This window comes from Thamnophis elegans, chromosome 15 (genome assembly GCF_009769535.1).
Source record: "Thamnophis elegans isolate rThaEle1 chromosome 15, rThaEle1.pri, whole genome shotgun sequence".
Classification (NCBI taxonomy): domain Eukaryota; kingdom Metazoa; phylum Chordata; class Lepidosauria; order Squamata; family Colubridae; genus Thamnophis; species Thamnophis elegans.
In genome coordinates this window covers 45,942,136-45,960,731 of record NC_045555.1, presented here as the reverse complement: position 1 = coordinate 45,960,731, position 18,596 = coordinate 45,942,136, and the positions used below count along the sequence as shown (strand labels likewise).

Below are 18,596 nucleotides of genomic sequence, written 5' to 3'. Positions count from 1 at the left end.
TGCAGTAGTGCAGGCTGGCTCGGGTCACTGCCAGGAGTTCGATCCTGACCGGCTCTAGGTGGACTCGGCCTTCCATCCTTCTGAGGTGGGTAAAATGAAAACCCGGATTGTTGGGGGCAATATGCTGACTCTGTAAACCGCTTAGAGAGGGCTGAAAGCCCTATGAAGCGGTATATAAGTCTAACTGCTATTGCTATTGCTATTGCTATTACTATAGATATAGATAGATATAGATATTGCTATTGCTATTCCTACAGGGCTTCAGCTCCCTACAATTTTTTCCAGTAAGCACCGGGAATTCTGGGAGTTGAAGTTCCACACAGCTTTAACCGGCTACGGGATCCTGGGAACTGAAGTCCATCTATCTTTGAAGAGCTGCCCGCAGTGTTTCTCAACCTTGGCGACTTTTAAGTCCTGTGGACTTCAACTCCCAGAATCCCCCAGCCAGCGAGAGCTGGCTGGGGGATTCTGGGAGTTGAAGTCCACAGGACTTCAAAGTCTCCAACGTTGAGAAACCCTGGCTGCCCAATTCGAAAAGCACTGATTTAATAACTGATCTTCTCAAACATTCTCTTTCACCTTCAACCACCTTTTCCCCGCTCTCGGAGCCGGAGAGCAAGAAGGGGGACCCTCCCATTCAAGGCCGACCCTGCGGTAAACACCCCCCGCCGGAGCTTCTCCCCCCCCACCCCCCCCCCGCCAAAATAAACTCCCCCGTGAGAACCAGCCGGCCCCGCCCACGGGAGGCGTGGCCCAAGCCGGCCTTTGCCGCATGCGCAGTCAAGTCGCCGGCTCCTGGCCGGAGGGAGCCGGCGGGCGCTTGGCAGCGGTGCCCATGGTGCAGGATCAGGGCGGCGGGGAAGAAGCCGCCGGTCTGAGCGCCGGAGGGGCAGAGGCGGCCGAGCGATGGGAGCTCAGGCGGGGAGGAACCGGGACGCCGGAGGAGGAAGAGGAGGACGGAGGTGCCCCGGAGCAGCCTTGCCCGTCTCAGGTTCACGACATGGAAGCGGCGGGCGCTGCCAAGCCGGGCGAGGGCGCCTCCTGGACCTGCTGCCCGATGCGCGGTAGGTTGACCCGGCTTAGCCCCCCCCACATTCCCACGCTCCCCATCCCTGCGCTCTTCTCCTGGCCGCTTCTGCCCTCGGTCTCCGGTTGCTCTGGTTTAGGTGCCCCCCGGGTAAGGCGAGGCTGAGCCGCTGTTGCTGCTTCTGCCCGGGCTACGGGCGAGGTGCAGCCCGAAGAAATGCCCGCCTGCCTCCCCCCCCCCCCCCGCACTCCGCCTTAAGGTTTCCTACAACTTTGGGAAAGTCCCGTGAAAAGAATTCGGACGGGGCTCCCCCAAAGGAGGAAAAGGAGGGTCTTAAACGTTATGTTTAAAAGGGAGGGAGGGGGGGGAGAGAGGGAGGGGAGGGAGAGAGGGAGGGAGGGAGAGAGAGGAAAGGAGGGAAAGGAAGGGAGAGAGAGGGAAAGGGAGAGGGAGGGAGGGAAGGAAGGAGAGGGGGAGGGAGTGAGAGGGAGGGGGAGAGGAGAGGGAGGGGGAGAGGGGAGAGGAAGGGGGAGGGAGGGAAGGGGAGAGGGAGGGAAGGAGAGGGAGGGAGAGGAAAGGGAGAGAGAGGGGGAGAGAGAGGGAAGGGGAGAGGGAGGGAGGGAAGGAAGGAGAGGGTGAGGGAGAGAGAGGGAGGGAAGGAAGGAGAGGGAGGGAGGGAGAGGGAGAGAGGAAAGGAGGGAAAGGAAGGGAGAGAGAGGGAAAGGGAGAGGGAGGGAGAGAGAGAGGGAAGGGGAGAGGGAGGGAGGGAACGAAGGAGAGGGGGAGGGAGAGAGAGGGAGGGGGAGAGGAGAGGGCGGGGGGAGAGGGGAGAGGAAGGGGGAGGGAGGGAAGGGGAGAGGGAGGGAGGGAAGGAAGGAGAGGGAGGGAGGGAGAGGGAGAGAGGAAAGGAGGGAAAGGAAGGGAGAGAGAGGGAAAGGGAGAGGGAGGGAGAGAGAGAGGGAAGGGGAGAGGGAGGGAGGGAACGAAGGAGAGGGGGAGGGAGAGAGAGGGAGGGGGAGAGGAGAGGGCGGGGGGAGAGGGGAGAGGAAGGGGGAGGGAGGGAAGGAGGGAGGGAGGGAAGGAGAGGGGGAGGGAGGGAGAGGAAAGGGAGAGAGAGGGGGAGAGAGAGGGAAGGGGAGAGGGAGGGAGGGAAGGAAGGAGAGGGAGGGGGAGAGGGAGGAGGGAGAGGGAGGGAGGGGGAGAGAGAGGGAAGAGGAGGGAGGGAAGGAAGGAGAGGGGGAGGGCGAGAGAGAGGGAGGGAGGGAAGGAAGGAGGGAGGGAGGGAGAGGGGGAGAGGGAGGGAGAGAGAGGGAAGGGGAGAGGGAGGGAAGGAAGGAAGGAGAGGGGGAGGGAGAGAGAGGGGGGAGGGGAGAGAGGGAAGGGGAGGAGAGGGAGAGAAAAAGAGGAAGGGAGGGGGAGAGGGATGGGGAGAGAAAGAGAGAGGGGGGAGAGGTTTCTCTTTGGTTTCTTGAGAATAATAAAACAACCACCACAAACCAAAATAAATCAACAACAAACCCATTTATGAGTGGATCCACCCGACTGCTAGGATTAAAAACGCCACTCCAAGGCCTCCCAGTGTTTTTTGGTAGCACTTTCCTCCTGAAAGCCTTGCACAGCTCTGCATTTTTTAGATTTTCATTTTTTTCCACTTTTATCTAATTTATAAAAAAACGTGCTGTCCCTTTTGTTCTGTTCACACAAACTGGTAAACGGAAACCTTCCTTTAACTGTGTAACAACTCATCTCACTTAACTTAATATGTGACCTTATTCCTTAATGTGTCTCATCCTTCTAATGGGGAAAAAAAAACAATGTTTGTTTGGAATCGGAAAGCTTTAGCTCCAGATTAATTACCGTAAAAGTTAAATTTACTATTATTTAATTTATAACCTAAGTTTACACATGTTATCCTATTTAATGGGTTTGGAAACCACCCAGAGTCACTTAGGTGGGATCTACAGTAATATGGAATATCTTACAGAATAATGGCATTGAGTAGCCTGTATTCTCATTCTTTGTAAATATAATTATTTGCATACATTTATATTCATATGCATGCATATATATGTACATATAGATGGCCAAATATGGCTTTTTCAGGCTCGTGGCTCGGTGTGCATATTTTCCAATGAGACAAATTTATTACAATTTATCAGAATATTCAAGACAAAAGGGATTCCTCATTCAAAGATCTTTAGCTTACATCCCCTTTTATAATTAACATAACAAAGAAAGAGGAAGAGGAAAGTTGATTGGAGAGGATAATAGCATACATGTTTATTAAAATGAGATCTAAATTGTAAGGGGAAACGTGGTTTTGGGTTCGCAAGAGATAAGCCAGACCCCAATTTGTACTAATAAACTTTTCTTACCGGCTTGTTTCTTAGTTTAGGAATGTTAAAAACTAATAAATCTTGGACATCACTTTAAAAGAAAGAATATAAATCAGATTAAAATACAAAACTAACTATGTTAGTCAACAAACAACAAAACCCATGTTATTTGCCCCTCAATACACACACACACACACACCAGTGGTGGGTTTCAAAAATTGTTCAAACCTACTCTGTGGGTGTGGCCTCCTTTGTGGGAGTGGCTTGCCACCCATGTGACCGGATGGGAGTGGCTTGCCGCCCGTGTGACCGGATATGAAATTATGAATTAGTACTTAGGTCGGTCCAAGTAGCTATTCAGAAACTCTGGCATTGAAGCACGCAAGTCTTAAAGCTGTCAGGTTACAAGATCCTTGCACCCCTAACCCTTTAGAAAAAAAAACTAGGGGTCTTCAAACCTGACAGCTTTAAGACTTGTGGACTTCAACTCCCAGAATTCCTCCTCCAGTCACGTTGGCTCAGGAACTCTGGCATTGAAGCATGCAAGTCTTAAAGGTGTCAAGTTACAAGATCGTTGCACCCCTAACCCTTTAGCAGTGGTGGGTTTCAAACATTTTTGGAACCTCTTCTGTAGGTGTGGCCTGCTTTCCGGGTCCACTGGTGGAACCACTTCTAACCGGTCCGGTAGATTTGACGAACCGGTTCTACCGAATAGGTGCGAACTGGTAGGAACCCACCTCTGGTGGGGACTCAGGCCAGTCACTCTCTGTGTTCAAATTATCTCACAAGATCATTGTTGTGGGAAAATGATGGGGAGGGGGAGGAAGTACTACATATCGCACCTTGAACTATAGGACATAAATTTTACAAATAAAATATCCTTTGTGTTTCTGGGCTTCATTTGGTTCACATAACTATTTGACACTATATATTTTAATTGATATTCAACCTAAGCTTATTACTGTAGAAAAGCAGAAACTAATATTTCATATTCAACTAGCTTTGTATATATAATGTATTAATTAATTTTTAAAGAATTCTAAGTCGCAGGCAAAGAACAAATTATAACATTTTATGTTAGAGCAGATCAACTTCTATTTCTTTTAGGAAATGCAATTATATTGTGTAAACTTTTAACACCCAAGTAAATCTTCATAGAATCTTCAGGTTTTGTTAAGCATCTCAGTATATAACATAGTGCCTGAAGCCTCTTGGCATATAATTTTATTTTTTCATACTGAGACAATTATCGTTTTATTAAAAACAACAACGGAGGGACCATTTTCATTGTTCTGTAAGGTTAGAATTTAAGAAATACTGTCCTGGCATATAGCATCTTTTTTTTTCTACCACGTGCGATACCTTTGAATAGCTTCATTTTCAAATAGTAAACAAAATATCTGGATTGTACCATTTCATACTGCAAGTGGAGACAAGAGATGCTTTATTATCATAAGCAAAAATGGCAGCATCCTTCCTAATCCCATAATTGACAGTTTAATCTTGTTGGGATAGTGACTGAGGACTATATCTGGTTTAAGCCTGACGTATAAAGTAGCCCTTACTTAACTACAATTGAGTCCAGAATTTTGGCCACAAGTCATTTCATTGCAATTGTTAAGTGGATCACAGTGTGACGTGACTTGATTTTTATGATCAATAGCAATAGCAATAGCAGTTAGACTTATATACCGCTTCATAGGGCTTTCAGCCCTCTCTAAGCGGTTTACACAGTCATCATACTGCCCCCAACACCAATCCGGGTCCCCATTTTACCCACCTCGGAAGGATGGAAGGCTGAGTCAACCTTGAGCTGGTGAGATTTGAACCGCTGAACTAGCAGTCAGCTGAAGTGGCCTGCAGTACTGCACTCTACCCACTGTGCCACCTCGGCTCTTGATCATTTGTACAATGGTCACAAGGCAAATTACCATGGTCATTAAACAAGGCACATGGTCGTTCAGCAAATCCATTCTCTTGAATGGATAGTTTTTGCTGGAAACGGGATGCTGCAACTAGTTGTAAATGCGAGCCAGTTGCCAAGTGCTCAAAATACTACCATGTAAGTGTAAGTTCTCCCTCCCTCCCTCTGTCTCTCTTTTGTAACTTTGTGGATGGGTTGTAAGTAACTTTTAGGGGGGGGGGGTTCAACGTAACTTTGAACACTTATTAAGCGACCAATCATTAAACAAGAACTACTACTTGTAATTTTGTTCGTTATTACCCAACACTGCTCTCCACTACGTAATATCTGTAAGAGGTAGTTTTATGTTTATACATAAATTTAGATTTAGATTTTTAGAAATTTAGATTGAATCTCTGCTGGTCTGTGGCCATACTAAAGATTTCACTTGTCATATCAAACCTTTCTATAAAATATGTATATGTTGGAGCGTTTATGATTGAAAACATTTCATGTGTGAAGAAGACATATTTTGGATGCTTTCCTATGATTTTAGCATTTTGTGCTTTTATATGTAATAATTTATTCATTCATACACAAAAATATGTTAGCTTCTTCCAATCTCTAGTCAGACTTGTTCCTGAGTAAAAATGACGCCTCTGTTTCTCAGTGTAATTATGAACTCAACTTGAATGTAAAATTCCTATCAAGGGTATAATATTGCCTTTTCAATGCTGCATTGAAAGTTGATTATATTTTAAGATCCAATGTCAGGAGAACATTGTGCTTGGAAAATATTATCTTACTCCATTCTTAAAGTTTACGTTGAAAAGACAGATGAAGCAGAAAATGTCGTAATTTTCTGAGCTTGATTTTAAAAAAAAACCAGCCGAATAAGAAACTCCTTTATTTTATTATTTATTTTGGCAGTGGGAAGCAATAGCATAGGCTTTCATCTGAGAAAATATTAGCAGATAGATTAATCTGACAGAATGAATAAAAAGAGCATGCAGACGCTACATGGAGCTGAGAAAGGAATTCTGGGAACCGAAGCTCACACATTTTCCAAGTGCTCAAAGTTGAGAAACATTGCTATAGAATACTACAGAAGTGTATGGGAATCATGCTGCTGGGAAGGATGAAGAAGGAAGCTTTGTGGAATGATGAAGCAGAAGAGGCTGTGGATGAAAAAAGGGGCACATAAAATACTGCTGCAAAAATGAGGATTAGAGGAAGATGTGTATACAGAGAAAGCAATGGTTTAGAACAGAGTTCCCCAACTATTCTGGCTTTATGGGCTGGGGGGGGGACGCAGGGGGATGGTTCTGTGTGGGCAACTGATAAATATGCACATGCACAACTTCATTTGCACAAGTGGCAGGCACATGCTCGCCCACTGCTCGTGCAAGTGGAGATATGACTGGATGCTTGCCCACCGTATCCAAACAGCTCACAGTCCAGGAGTGACCTGCGGCCCGTGGGTGGGGGAACCCTGGTTTAGAAGAAGATTCAATGAGAATAGGGAGTGATTAAGATTAAAAGAGGTGCAAAAATTGAGCAACTTTAACGGAAAACAAGTTTTAGAAGTATGTGGGAGACATGCGTGCAAGTGGGGGGGAATACGCACAAGCACGGGGTACACATGGAATCACGCACTCATGCGCTGGGGGTGCACATGCATTGCATTATTGGGGTACACACATACTTGGCACACAACTAGCCATCACCAGACTAGAAGTACAAGAAATCCTGGAAGTGAATGTTTACTCCCCAATCCTGAGCCGTGATCTTAACATCATAGAGTCTGTTTGGGATTACCTGAAGAAACAGAAGGGTTTGAGGCAGCCTCCATTCCCAAAAGATCCGTGGTTAGTTCGCCAAGATGTTTGGAACAACTTTGAAGGAACCTTGTTGAGTTCCTTCAAAAAGTGGATAGCAATAGCAGTTAGACTTATATACCGCTTCATAGGGCTTTCAGCCCTCTCTAAGCGGTTTACAGAGTCAGCATATCGCCCCCACAATCTGGGTCCTCATTTTACCCACCTCGGAAGGATGGAAGGCTGAGTCAACCTTGAGCTGGTGAGATTTGAACAGCCGAACTTCAGTCAGCTGAAGTGGCCTGCAGTGCTGCATTTAACCACTGCTCCACCTCGGGATGCAAGTGTACTTGGAAAAATTGATGCTATTTTGAAGGCAAAGGACGATCACCCCAAATATTGATTTGATTTGGATTTCTCTTCTGTTTATTTACTTTCTGTTTGGTTAATTGATAAAAAAATAAACTATTAACATTTCTATTTTTGAAAGCATTTTTAATCTACATCATTTTTGCATAACTGCCTAACGCTTTTGCACAGTACTGTATCTGTTGGTAATGTGTTCTGACCCCCCCTCCTTCGCTCGTTCAAAGACGACAGGCAGACAGACTTAATAGGAAATAACTTTATCAGTCCTCAGCTCACGCTGGCTGCGAGCCCAAAAATAAACATAAATAAAGTCTCTGGCAAGAAGATAACAGAATGCAAAAACAAAGATCTCTTACGGCCAAACCAGGTGTACAGAAAGAAAGCAAATCACTTCTCCAAGTGTCTCTTTGAATCAGGGTTACAGAAAGCAAATCACTTATCCAAGTGCCTCTCACAATTAAACCACGACCGATGAACGACGAACCACGAACGAATGAACGTTGACTTCTGCAACCAGGGCGTGGCACCATCAGTCCTTTTATCTCCAGAAAACGACACTAACGAGCCCCAGCTGCATTGTTATTCCTGCATCCCGACTCAACTCACAGCAAACTTCTGCTGAGTCACAACAGTAATGTATGAGTTTTCTCTTTGTTAACTTTGATAGAGAAGTAAGTTTCAAAGGCTTTTACCATATGGCAAGGTTTTCTGACGTTGGCCGTTTAAGAGGCATGGACTTCAATTCCCAGAATTCCACAGCCAGCCATGCAGTCTGGGGAATTCTGGGAGTTGAAGTCCATGTGCCTTAAAATTGCCAAGTTCAGGAAACCCTGCCATATATGGTACTTCAGAGAAAGAGGCTTGGACCTGCAGTTCCTTGCTCTACTTTAACCTTTCCACTATTGATTTTGGCATCTTTTTTTTTCTAATAACTGAACAGACTGGCTAAACATTAACCTGATGTTTTATCCTTCAAGGTCAGCCTGGTTGGTATTTCTTCCATCAGCTGTAGTTCCTTTTGAGCATCCCCGCTTTAATAGAATATGAAAATAAACAGTACCCATTAATGTGTGGCTTCATGGCATAATGAGAAAGCTAGGAAAATAATGCAATTGAGATCAAAACAAGTTTGCAGTCGGTATAATTAATCAGATGTCGAATGGTCAATCTGTTCCCGTATGAGCAATCCGGGTTGAAATGACTGATTAAACTGAGATGTGCGTGTGCAATTCCAGTTGTAATCTGCTGAAGATATGGAGGGTGGGGGTGTATTGTGCACTGCTATTATTATTATTATTATAATTGTATCACAGCGGCCAATTGTTTCGCCGAATTTGGCATTGGTTACTAGTCGGGCCCCATGCAGGGGCCTAGGACGTTGTAACGTATTTTCGTAATATGCGTGCAGATCCAAGCAGTGCTGCATTTAACCACTGCGCCACCTCGGCTCTCTTCTATGATAGACACTTTAAAGTATGGAACTGATTTGCCCTTGCCCACTTCTTTAATTATTATTTTTTTACTTCCTAGATTGATAAAATTCAAGTAATTACTTTTAATGGGAATCAGGCCTGGGTAACCTATTGTCAGCATAAGATCTCCCCCAATCCACATTTGTGGACAAAGGAGAAATGCTGCTAAAACATGCCAATACTCGTTGGTTTTCCATAGAATGCGTTATCTTCCTTTTTTAAAGAAGAGAATAGATGTCTTTATCCACTGCTAATCTCAATGCTTTTATTTACATTAACCGCTGCATCTTCATTATCTGAATAAAGTTAACTAGATCTCTCCAATCCTGCCTTCCAAATAGACTGAACCTTTCAATCCGTCCTCTGTAGGGATAACAACAATTTTCTGCAATTTTCAGATGCTGGAAAAGAAACAGGCTTTTGTTTCCAAAAAGATTTCTACTCATTTCTCAAATGTAAATATTTGTCCTTTACTAGCAAACACAAGGATTTACTTTCAATTTATTAAAAAAAAAGATGTCACTGATCTGCCTGATAATTATGAGGTTTTACAGCTTAACTGTCTATGTGTTCAGAAGAACCCTAACGCTGGCAAGATTTAATGTCCCGACCACAATTTTTGAATGGAAATTACAGAATATCATGTTGTGGGAAAGGAGTTCCTGAACCCACATTTTGATGTACTACTCTTATTATAAAGATGCCTGGATGCAGTTATCAAGAAGAGAAGCCACCTAGAATTAAGGCGATATTCCCTGACAGTTGGCTGCCCCTGAAGAGTGTTCGAAGACTACAGCTGGTCCAGAATGCAGCCGCGCGAGCGATAATGGGTGTACCTAGATACACCCATGTTACACCTATCCTCCGCGAGCTGCACTGGCTTCCCATTGGTCTCCAGACCCGCTTCAAGGTGCTAGTCGTTACTTTTAAAGCCCTACAGGGTATTGGACCTGGCTACTTGAGAAACCGCCTCCTGCCATTTACCTCCCAATGACTAATAAGATCGCACAGGTTGGGCTTCCTCCGGGTGCCGTCGACTGGACAATGCCGGCGGGTGACTCCCCGAGGGAGGGCCTTCTCTGTAGCTGCACCGGCCTTGTGGAAAGAGCTACCCGCAGAGATCCGGACCCTTACCACTCTCCCAGCCTTCCGTAAAGCGACCAAGACCTGGCTGTTCCGGCAGGCCTGGGGCTGTTGATGAATATCCAGCCCCACTTGATTGAATGGATGATGTACTAATTTTAATAATTGTATTTTTAAAATTTTAAAAATTTTAAATGTTTTACTTTTGCTGTGAGCCGCCCACAGTCCCAAGGGAGTGGGCAGCATACAAATCTTATTAAAGTTGAAAGTTGAACTCCAACACTGGAAATTTTAAAAAAGAGATTGGACAACCATTTGTCTGAAGTGGTATAGAACCATGATGGCGAACCTTTGGCATGTGTGCCTGAAGTGGCACGCGGAGCCATGTCGCCTGGCAACCACGGTGTCGCCCATTCCTCTTCCGGGTTTCTGGTGCGCCTGCGCCTGCGATGATCAGCTGGACTTTTTGTGTGCGTAGTGCCAGAAACTGGAAGAGCTGGTCTTCCATTTCTGGCACAAGCATGCGCACCGGCCAGCTGATTGTCAAATGCACATGTGCGCCAGTAACCAGAAGACTAGCTAGCAATAGCAATAGCAGTTAGACTTATATACCGCTTCATAGGGCTTTCAGCCCTCTCTAAGCGGTTTCTGATTTGATTCTACATGGTATTTGGAACGCTGACACCATGTTTGATTTCTCATATGAAGCACAGTCATTAATCTTAAGCACATTAGTATCATCAGTGATTCGAGGTTCAGTCTTTTCAAAATGGAAAGTTCACTGCTGGTTGAAAGCTGATTTTAGCACCGGATCTCCACGCTCTGAAATGGTTAGGTCACGACCTCCTATATTTCGTCACCTTAGATTCACAGCTGTTTGGTATTAGAAAACAGTGATTCTCAAGTTTCAGGTTTAATTCCTCCTTGCCTAGCAACCGATGGAAGCACCTCGCCAAATCATGCTTTGTTTAAGTCACTAAATCCTGAGACATATCTTTGGCTAACCTTAGATGAACTGATCCATAACAGGGGAGGGAGAAAAATGGCAAAGCAATTGAAACCTTCAGAGTACTGTATACAGTTCCTGGAAGCATCCAGGTCCCAAGAAAATTCTAAATTATCTTTTCTGTCTTTAGCAAGTTCTTTAGAAAGAAATGTATAAGCTGTCCCAGAATTCCTATTTTCTTTTTACTCCTGAATGTTGGGCATGTATTAATTTCCTGGTCCTGACCACCCTGAGTCCTTGAGAAACTTGCCAAATTCTGTTAATTTATTATTTATTATTATTATTATTTATTATTGTTTATTGCCTTGCAATAAAGTAGAATTAGTTTGTCTCCTTGTGCTTCCTGACTGGTTTATTTGGGACATCAGTTTTGCAAAATTCAAGACTTTTAGCAGCTTGATTGGTGTGGGTCAGTGGTGGGTTTCAAAAAAATTTGGAACCTCTTCTGTAGGGGTGGCCTGCTTTCCAGGTCCACTGGTGGAACCTCTTCTAACCGGTTCGGTAGATTTTGACGAACTGGTTCTACCGAATAGGTGCGAACCGGTAGGAACCCACCTCTGATGTGGGTCCTTTCTAAGTTTCTTTCTCTGACCCTTAAGTCACTGGAGATTCCGGCCTCTGTTACCTGATGTCTTCCTAGGCAGCATCACTTCCTCCCCCAAGGTCACCCACACACTCCCATTACAGTTAGCCAGAAAAGATGCTAACTCCTGAATTTTTGTTGCCACTATAAATAAGCAAGCTCTCTTCCTACATTGTTCTGAGCCTATGCTTCCTGAGGTTACGTCATAACATCAATTCTTTTTAATTATCCATTAGCAGCCTTGAAGTAAAGCTCTTAGTATTTCTCTTGTAATCCTTCGAAATGTTTCTGGTGGCATTTTTCTTCTCTTTTTCCTTTCTAATTATATTAATTGAAGACCAGGAAAATGTCATAGTGATTAACGTATCGAGGTAGGAAAAGGGAGTGTCTTGGTGGGGACCAGTGGTGGGTTTCAAAAATTGTTCGAACCTACTCTGTGGGTGTGGCCTCCTTTGTGGGAGTGGCTTGCCGCCCATGTGACCGGATGGGAGTGGCTTGCCGCCCATGTGACCGGATATGAAGATGCCGACGACACTTGTCAGAACCACCTTAAATGACCTCACACACAGCACTGGCATGCATAAGAATAGGATGTAAACTTGTTTTTTAAAAGGCATCTTTGGTTTGCATTAAAACAACTTCAACACACGCAATGTTCTGATTGCACCACAAACGCAGGAGTCATCCTTACCTTTCACAGAGACACTGAGCTTTATAAATATGAGCATGACAGTGTAGAATAATCACATCCAAGGACCAGTGGTGGGTTTCAAAAAAAGTTTGGAACCTCTTCTGTAGGTGTGGCCTGCTTTCCGGGTCCACTGGTGGAACCTCTTCTAACCGGTTCGGTAGATTTGACGAACCGGTTCTACCGAATAGGTGCGAACTGGTAGGAACCCACCTCTGGTGGGGATTCAGGCCAGTCACTCTCTGTGTTCAACTTATCTCACAAGATCATTGTTGTGGGAAAATGATGGGGGGGGGCGGGGGGAGGAAGTACTACATATTGCACCTTGAACTATGGGACATAAATTTAACAAATAAAATATCCTTTGTGTTTCTGGGCTTCATTTGGTTCACATAACTATTTGGATCCCAGTATTTAATATTAGTGTGTAACTCTATATCAGCGCTTCTCAGCTGTGGCAACTTGAAGATATGTGGACTTCAACTCCCAGAATTCCACTCTTCAGCACATGTTGGCTGAATTGCCAAGGTTGAGAAACACTGGCCTATATAATGAAGGCCGGATGTTATAAGATAATCATTGGTATATAGTGAATAATTGGGGTTTTTTTTCCTTTTATTGTTTATTTATGTATATGAAATTATTGGTTGATTGAGTTATTTTCTTCTGTATGAAGTGAATGTTCACGACATTAAATGGTCTTCAATATTATCAATCTGAACAAATTTACCCCAAATGTATGGGTCAGAATTAATTATTCTTCATAACAGTGTATGATACGTATTCTCCTTATTTCAATTTAAAAATATCTATATTTTTTCAAAAATATCAAAAATATCTATAATATCTATCTATATCTATATCTATCTATATATCTATCTATATATCTATCTATATCTATATCTATATCTATATCTATATCTATATCTATATCTATATCTATATCTATATCTATATCTATATCTATCTATCTATATCTATCTATCTATCTATCTATCTATCTATCTATCTATCTATCTATCTATATATATATATATATATATATATATATATATATATATGTTGTATTTGTGCTGATAAATAAATAAAGGGAGACTAGTATAGATCTATTTCAAGCTATTTAGCTCTCATCAGCTAGCCATACCCTTACTGGGATTAGAACCTGTGCTGTATTGCATCTTAGGACAAATACAGCACAAATACAACACAAATGTAACAAAGGCAACAGTAAAAATATTGGGTTTCTGTCTGGATGGTCTCTTATGACGAGCCGATGGACAGAGAATGGAAGCAGTGAACTTCCTCCCATATTTGGGCATACCAGGGGTTGTGACTTTAAATATATACCTTTCTCCCTGGCTTAGCTGATAACGGAGGAGAGCCTGTGGCTTAATGGTAAACACATCTGCCTAATATGCAATACAGCCCAGGTTCGAATCCCAGTAAGGGTATGGCTAGCTGAGGAGAGCTAAATAGCTTGAAATAGATCTATACTAGTCTCCCTTTATTTATTTATCAGCACAAATACAACACAAATGTAACAAAAGGCAACAGTAATAATATTGGGTTTCTGTCTGGATGGTCTCTTGTGACAAGCGGATAGACAGAGAAAGGAAGCAGTAGGCTTCCTCCCATATTTGGGCATACCAGGGGTTGTATATAATATATATAATTTCTATAGGGATAGGAGCTCTCAGGCAATATAGAACTGCAATGTATCCCCCCTGAGTATTACTTGTTCAGATGTCAGCATTGCATGAAAAAGAATACTTTTTAATTTTTTAATTATTCATTGCTAACTGGAAATTACAATTATTCCATTCTAGGGATAAAGATGAAAAGTGGGTGTCCAGGACTTGGCTTGTTCTACACCTTATTATCTGCCTTCCTGTTCTCTGTTGCTTCTTTATTTCTAAAGAAAATTGAAGATGTTCATTCAGTGGAAATCAGTGCTATTAGATGTGTTTTTCAAATAACATTTGTTCTTCCTGGATTAATATACTTCAAGTGAGTATTCTCTTCCTTTTGCATGTTAAAAAAATGAACAAAAAAAACTTTGTAGAAGATTAAAATGAACAAAATATGTATAGATGGATATATGTCTATAGAGATTCTCAATCACCCAGATCATGATTGCCCCAAAGGTGCTTTTGAAAAGGCATCTGGGTTTTCTTGTTTTTTTTTTTTCCTTGAAAATGTTTCACTTCTCATCCAAGAAGCTTCTTAGTCAGAATTGAGGAAGCTTCTTGAATTGAATTGAATTGATTAAATTTCTATGCCGTCCAATCCCGAAGGACTCCGGGCGGCTTACAGAAATGAAAAAGAAATTAAAAGAACTTAAAAACAATAAGAGAAGTGAATGAGAAGTGAAATGTTTTCAAGAAAAAAAACCATGAAAGTCTAGTTGCCTTTTGAAAAACACCTTTGGGATATGTGGGATGAGTAAATATAACTACATAGTATGCTGAATTTTAATCAGAACATGATACGATTGTATACTTTTTGCTGCTAGCATGACTTAATTCCACAATATTTTAAATTGGTACAAGGATGCATGACGTGCATTTTACGAAACTGGAGCAAAGCTAATGTGACGATAACAGAGTTAAATCCAATTAAGGTGCTGTCAGATCTGTGTAAAACAGGATTGGGGGGGGAAAGAAGATTAATACTTTAATTTAGGCAGGCAGAACCGTTTTTATATATTTATACATTATGTCAGCACTCCTCCATTGAATAGTTAGGAAAGAAAACCACGAGACTCCATTGATAGAAATCAAGTGTACTTTTGCTAATTATAAATGATCAGAAGCGTAGCAAAGCGAAGACTGATTATTTAGGCGCGAAAGCAAATGATATATAGAATAACCAATTCCCCACCCCTTGGCATCCCAGTTACAGTCCAATCATAATTCTCCCAAGTGTCAGGTGCGAGATAACTTCGAAAGGCATCACCAAGATGGAATGTCGGTGCCGTTGGCCTTGGCGGGAAACCTCCTCCGCGTGCGCAGTAAGACGGGCAGCATAACTCCAGAATCTTCCTCCAGCACAATTAGTAGTCCCCTCCCAAATACCATGTCCCCCCCTCCCTGTTTCAATGGCAGCCGAAGCAGCAGCAAAGCAGAGGCTGACACATTATTTATATTATATGTTTATCTTGATGGGATTTCCCAGCCAGAGAAAAGGGCTGCATAGGAAGGACTTCAAGACAGAGTAATCAATTGTGAACAGGAGACCTCCATTCTCTTCTTCTGCTTTCAGTGTCCCAAAGAGTACCTTTTTACATTGCTTAATGTATAATGCATTCACCCATATCCTAGACAAGGACCTCACTAATGTGTGAGTTGGCTATTGAGTTTGCAGCTGGGAGACAGTTGGCTTCAGGAGATGTGGGCACTAAATCAAGAGAACTGACAGTTGTACAGATATATGATGGTGATAGTATCTGGCTCATCTCTTCCAAGATCTGAGACTGCCAGGGAATAAGAGATCCCATTTTATGATGACTTTAATTATTGATCTTTGTTGTTGTTTTCCCTGCCTGATATTTACATTATTTATAATTTTGTTATATTGTTTTTATCCTATTTTTAAGTATTGTTAGCTGCCCGGTATTGTGTATTGGTGATGGGTAACCATATACATACATATATACCAGGATTATAGACGAGACTGGGAAATCTTAAAAAATTCCCCAAAAAGTTAGTGGCAAACCACTTCTGAACTATTGTTCAGAAAATTGCATGGCAGTTAGCAATAGCAGTTAGACTTATATACCGCTTCATAGGGCTTTCAGCCCTCTCTAAGCAGTTTACAGAGTCAGCATATCGCCCCCAACAATCTGGGTCCTCATTTCACCCACCTCGGAAGGATGGAAGGCTGAGTCAACCTTGAGCCGGTGAGATTTGAACCGCCAAACTGCAGAATTGCTATTGCTATTGCTAAAAATACCACCATGATGCAGAAGGCTGGCATGGCCACGCCCACACCCTCCATGGCCATGCCCACCCAGCAACTGGGCAGAGAACCCTTTGCTAAAATTTTGGAAGCCCACCCCTGCTCTCAAGCATAAGATCCATATGATTCATGGTATTGGACCTGGGTACTTGAGAGACCGCCCGCTGCCAATTACCTCCAACAGACCGATTGGATCCCACAGATTAGGCCTCCTCCGAATTCCATCCACTGGCCAATGCCGACTGGCTACCACCTGGAGGAGGGCCTTCTCTGTGGCTGCTCCGGCCCTCTGGAACGAGCTCCCCGTGGAGATTCGAACCCTCACCACCCTCCAGGCCTTCCGCAAAGCCCTTAAAACCTGGCTGTTCCGACAGGCCTGGGGCTGATGAGTTCCTGTCCCCGCTCGAATGGTGTGGCTGTTGATTGTTTTTTAAAATTGTGGTGTTGTGTTGTCCGTTGTCTTTCTTTTTTTTCCCTGTTTGTACCCACCCCACCCCCCCGGACTTGGTTTGTGAGCCGCCCTGAGTCCCTCTGGGAATAGGGCGGCATAGAAATACAATAAAATCGAAATCGATGTCTCTCTTTCTATGTTTTTTTTTTTTAATTTCATTTCAGAACAGGATTCCTAGGACCAAAGGACAAGCGAATCGTTCTTTTCCTCCGAGGACTCCTTGGCTCCAGTGCAATGATCCTTGTTTACTATTCTTTCCAAGTGATGCCGCTTGCCGACGCGACCGTCATTACATTCAGCAGCCCGGTTTTTACATCTTTCTTTGCCTGGATCTTCCTCAAAGAGAAATACAGTCTCTGGGACCTTCTTTTCACCCTGATTACGATCACCGGAGTCGTGTTTATAGCAAGGCCCCCTTTCTTATTCGGATCCAATGTCCTCGACCTGGAAGAAAGCTACGCGGATCACCTCAAAGGAACCATCGCGGCCATCGCAAGTGCCGTAGCCGCTGCCTTAACGTTTGTCATCCTAAGGAAAATGGGGAAATCCGTCCACTATTTTCTGTCCGTTTGGTATTACGCAATAATTGGGCTAATTGTCTGTGTAATCACGCTTTTTATAATGGATGCGTGGAGTTTGCCCAATTGTGGTATAGACAGATTTCTCCTAATATTAATTGGAGTGTTAGGACTTGGCGGCCAGATATTTCTTACTAAAGCATTGCAGATCGAAAAAGCTGGCCCCGTGGCTATAATGAAAACCATGGATGTGGTGTTCGCTTTTATATTTCAAGTGCTTTTTCTTAATCATATACCAAGATGGTGGACAGTGGGAGGTGCTCTGTGTGTGGTAGCCAGTAGCTCCGGAACAGTTTTCCGCAAGTGGTATCAAAACTCCAAAAGAAGCACAGAACAGAACATTTAAACCACTAGACGTTCTGTCATTGTTAAATAAAACAAAGTATTATTTCACTTACTTTCAACAATTCATCAATTGGCCAGTTCTCTCGCCTCTGTGTTTCATTATCTAGGAAAAAAAGGTTCCACCACAAATGCGCGAACGACAAAAGCGCGCCTGACTAAACCGCGGTGACAAAACCGCGCCAACAAAACCGCGCGATGAATGAGCCCTGAAGCGCGCCAACAACAGCGCGCCGACAGAAGCGCGCTGTAACCTAACCCTAAACCTAACCCTAAACCTTACCTTAACTTAAATCGCGCTTCTGTCGGCACGCTGTTGTTGGCGCGCTGTTGTTGACGCGCTTTTGACATCGCGGTTTTAGCGCCGCGGTTTTGTCGGCGCGCTTATGACGTTCGCGCTTTTGTCGGGTCACGGGAAAAAAATCCTAACCATAACCAGCTTGTTTTCTATCAGGGATGAATATAATCAGGAAGAAAGATTGTTTTTTGTGTGCCAAATTTGCCTTTTTTAGCCGCCTTCGTGCCTTGCAAATACAGCAATTTCATGACAGGTTATATTTATTCTCTAGGTTAAAAAAATGTTGCAAAACCAAAACGCCACCAGGTTTGCCTAAGTGTTTAGGAAATTAGATTTTTGCAACCTAACTCTAATTTCTTATTTAAGGCACCCCTGTTACATGTTTTCCTAAAGCTGATTCCTTGGCACCAATGTATGTACTAGAAAAACTATGAAAAAGGAAGCACTGTGAAGTTGCATATCTGCCTTCTCCACCTCTCTCATAACTTGAAAAGTGTAACCAAACTCTTAACTTCTAAATCATTCCAAAAGTGAGATTTGTGAAGTATAGAATTATGTCTTATTTCACAACTTCAATTGAAATGGATGCAATTTTGGTTTCACAGTGGAACTGGGAAAGACTCAAGTTATTTATGCTGTTTTCTCCAATGTTCATTCAATTTGAAATGTTGGTTGCAACATCTGAA

The 18,596-nt window shown here is 43.3% G+C and overlaps 1 protein-coding gene across 1 annotated transcript; it reads left to right on the top strand.

Annotated features, from left to right (window-relative positions):
- The first annotated feature begins 801 nt into the window (after positions 1 to 801).
- SLC35G1 (solute carrier family 35 member G1) lies at positions 802 to 17,791 on the top strand. Its single transcript, XM_032231984.1, has 3 exons — positions 802 to 1,064; positions 14,111 to 14,291; positions 16,857 to 17,791. The coding sequence occupies exons 1-3, from the start codon at positions 836 to 838 to the stop codon at positions 17,614 to 17,616; spliced, it is 1,170 nt and encodes a 389-aa protein (XP_032087875.1). The 5' UTR covers positions 802 to 835; the 3' UTR covers positions 17,617 to 17,791.
- The last annotated feature ends 805 nt before the right edge of the window (positions 17,792 to 18,596 follow it).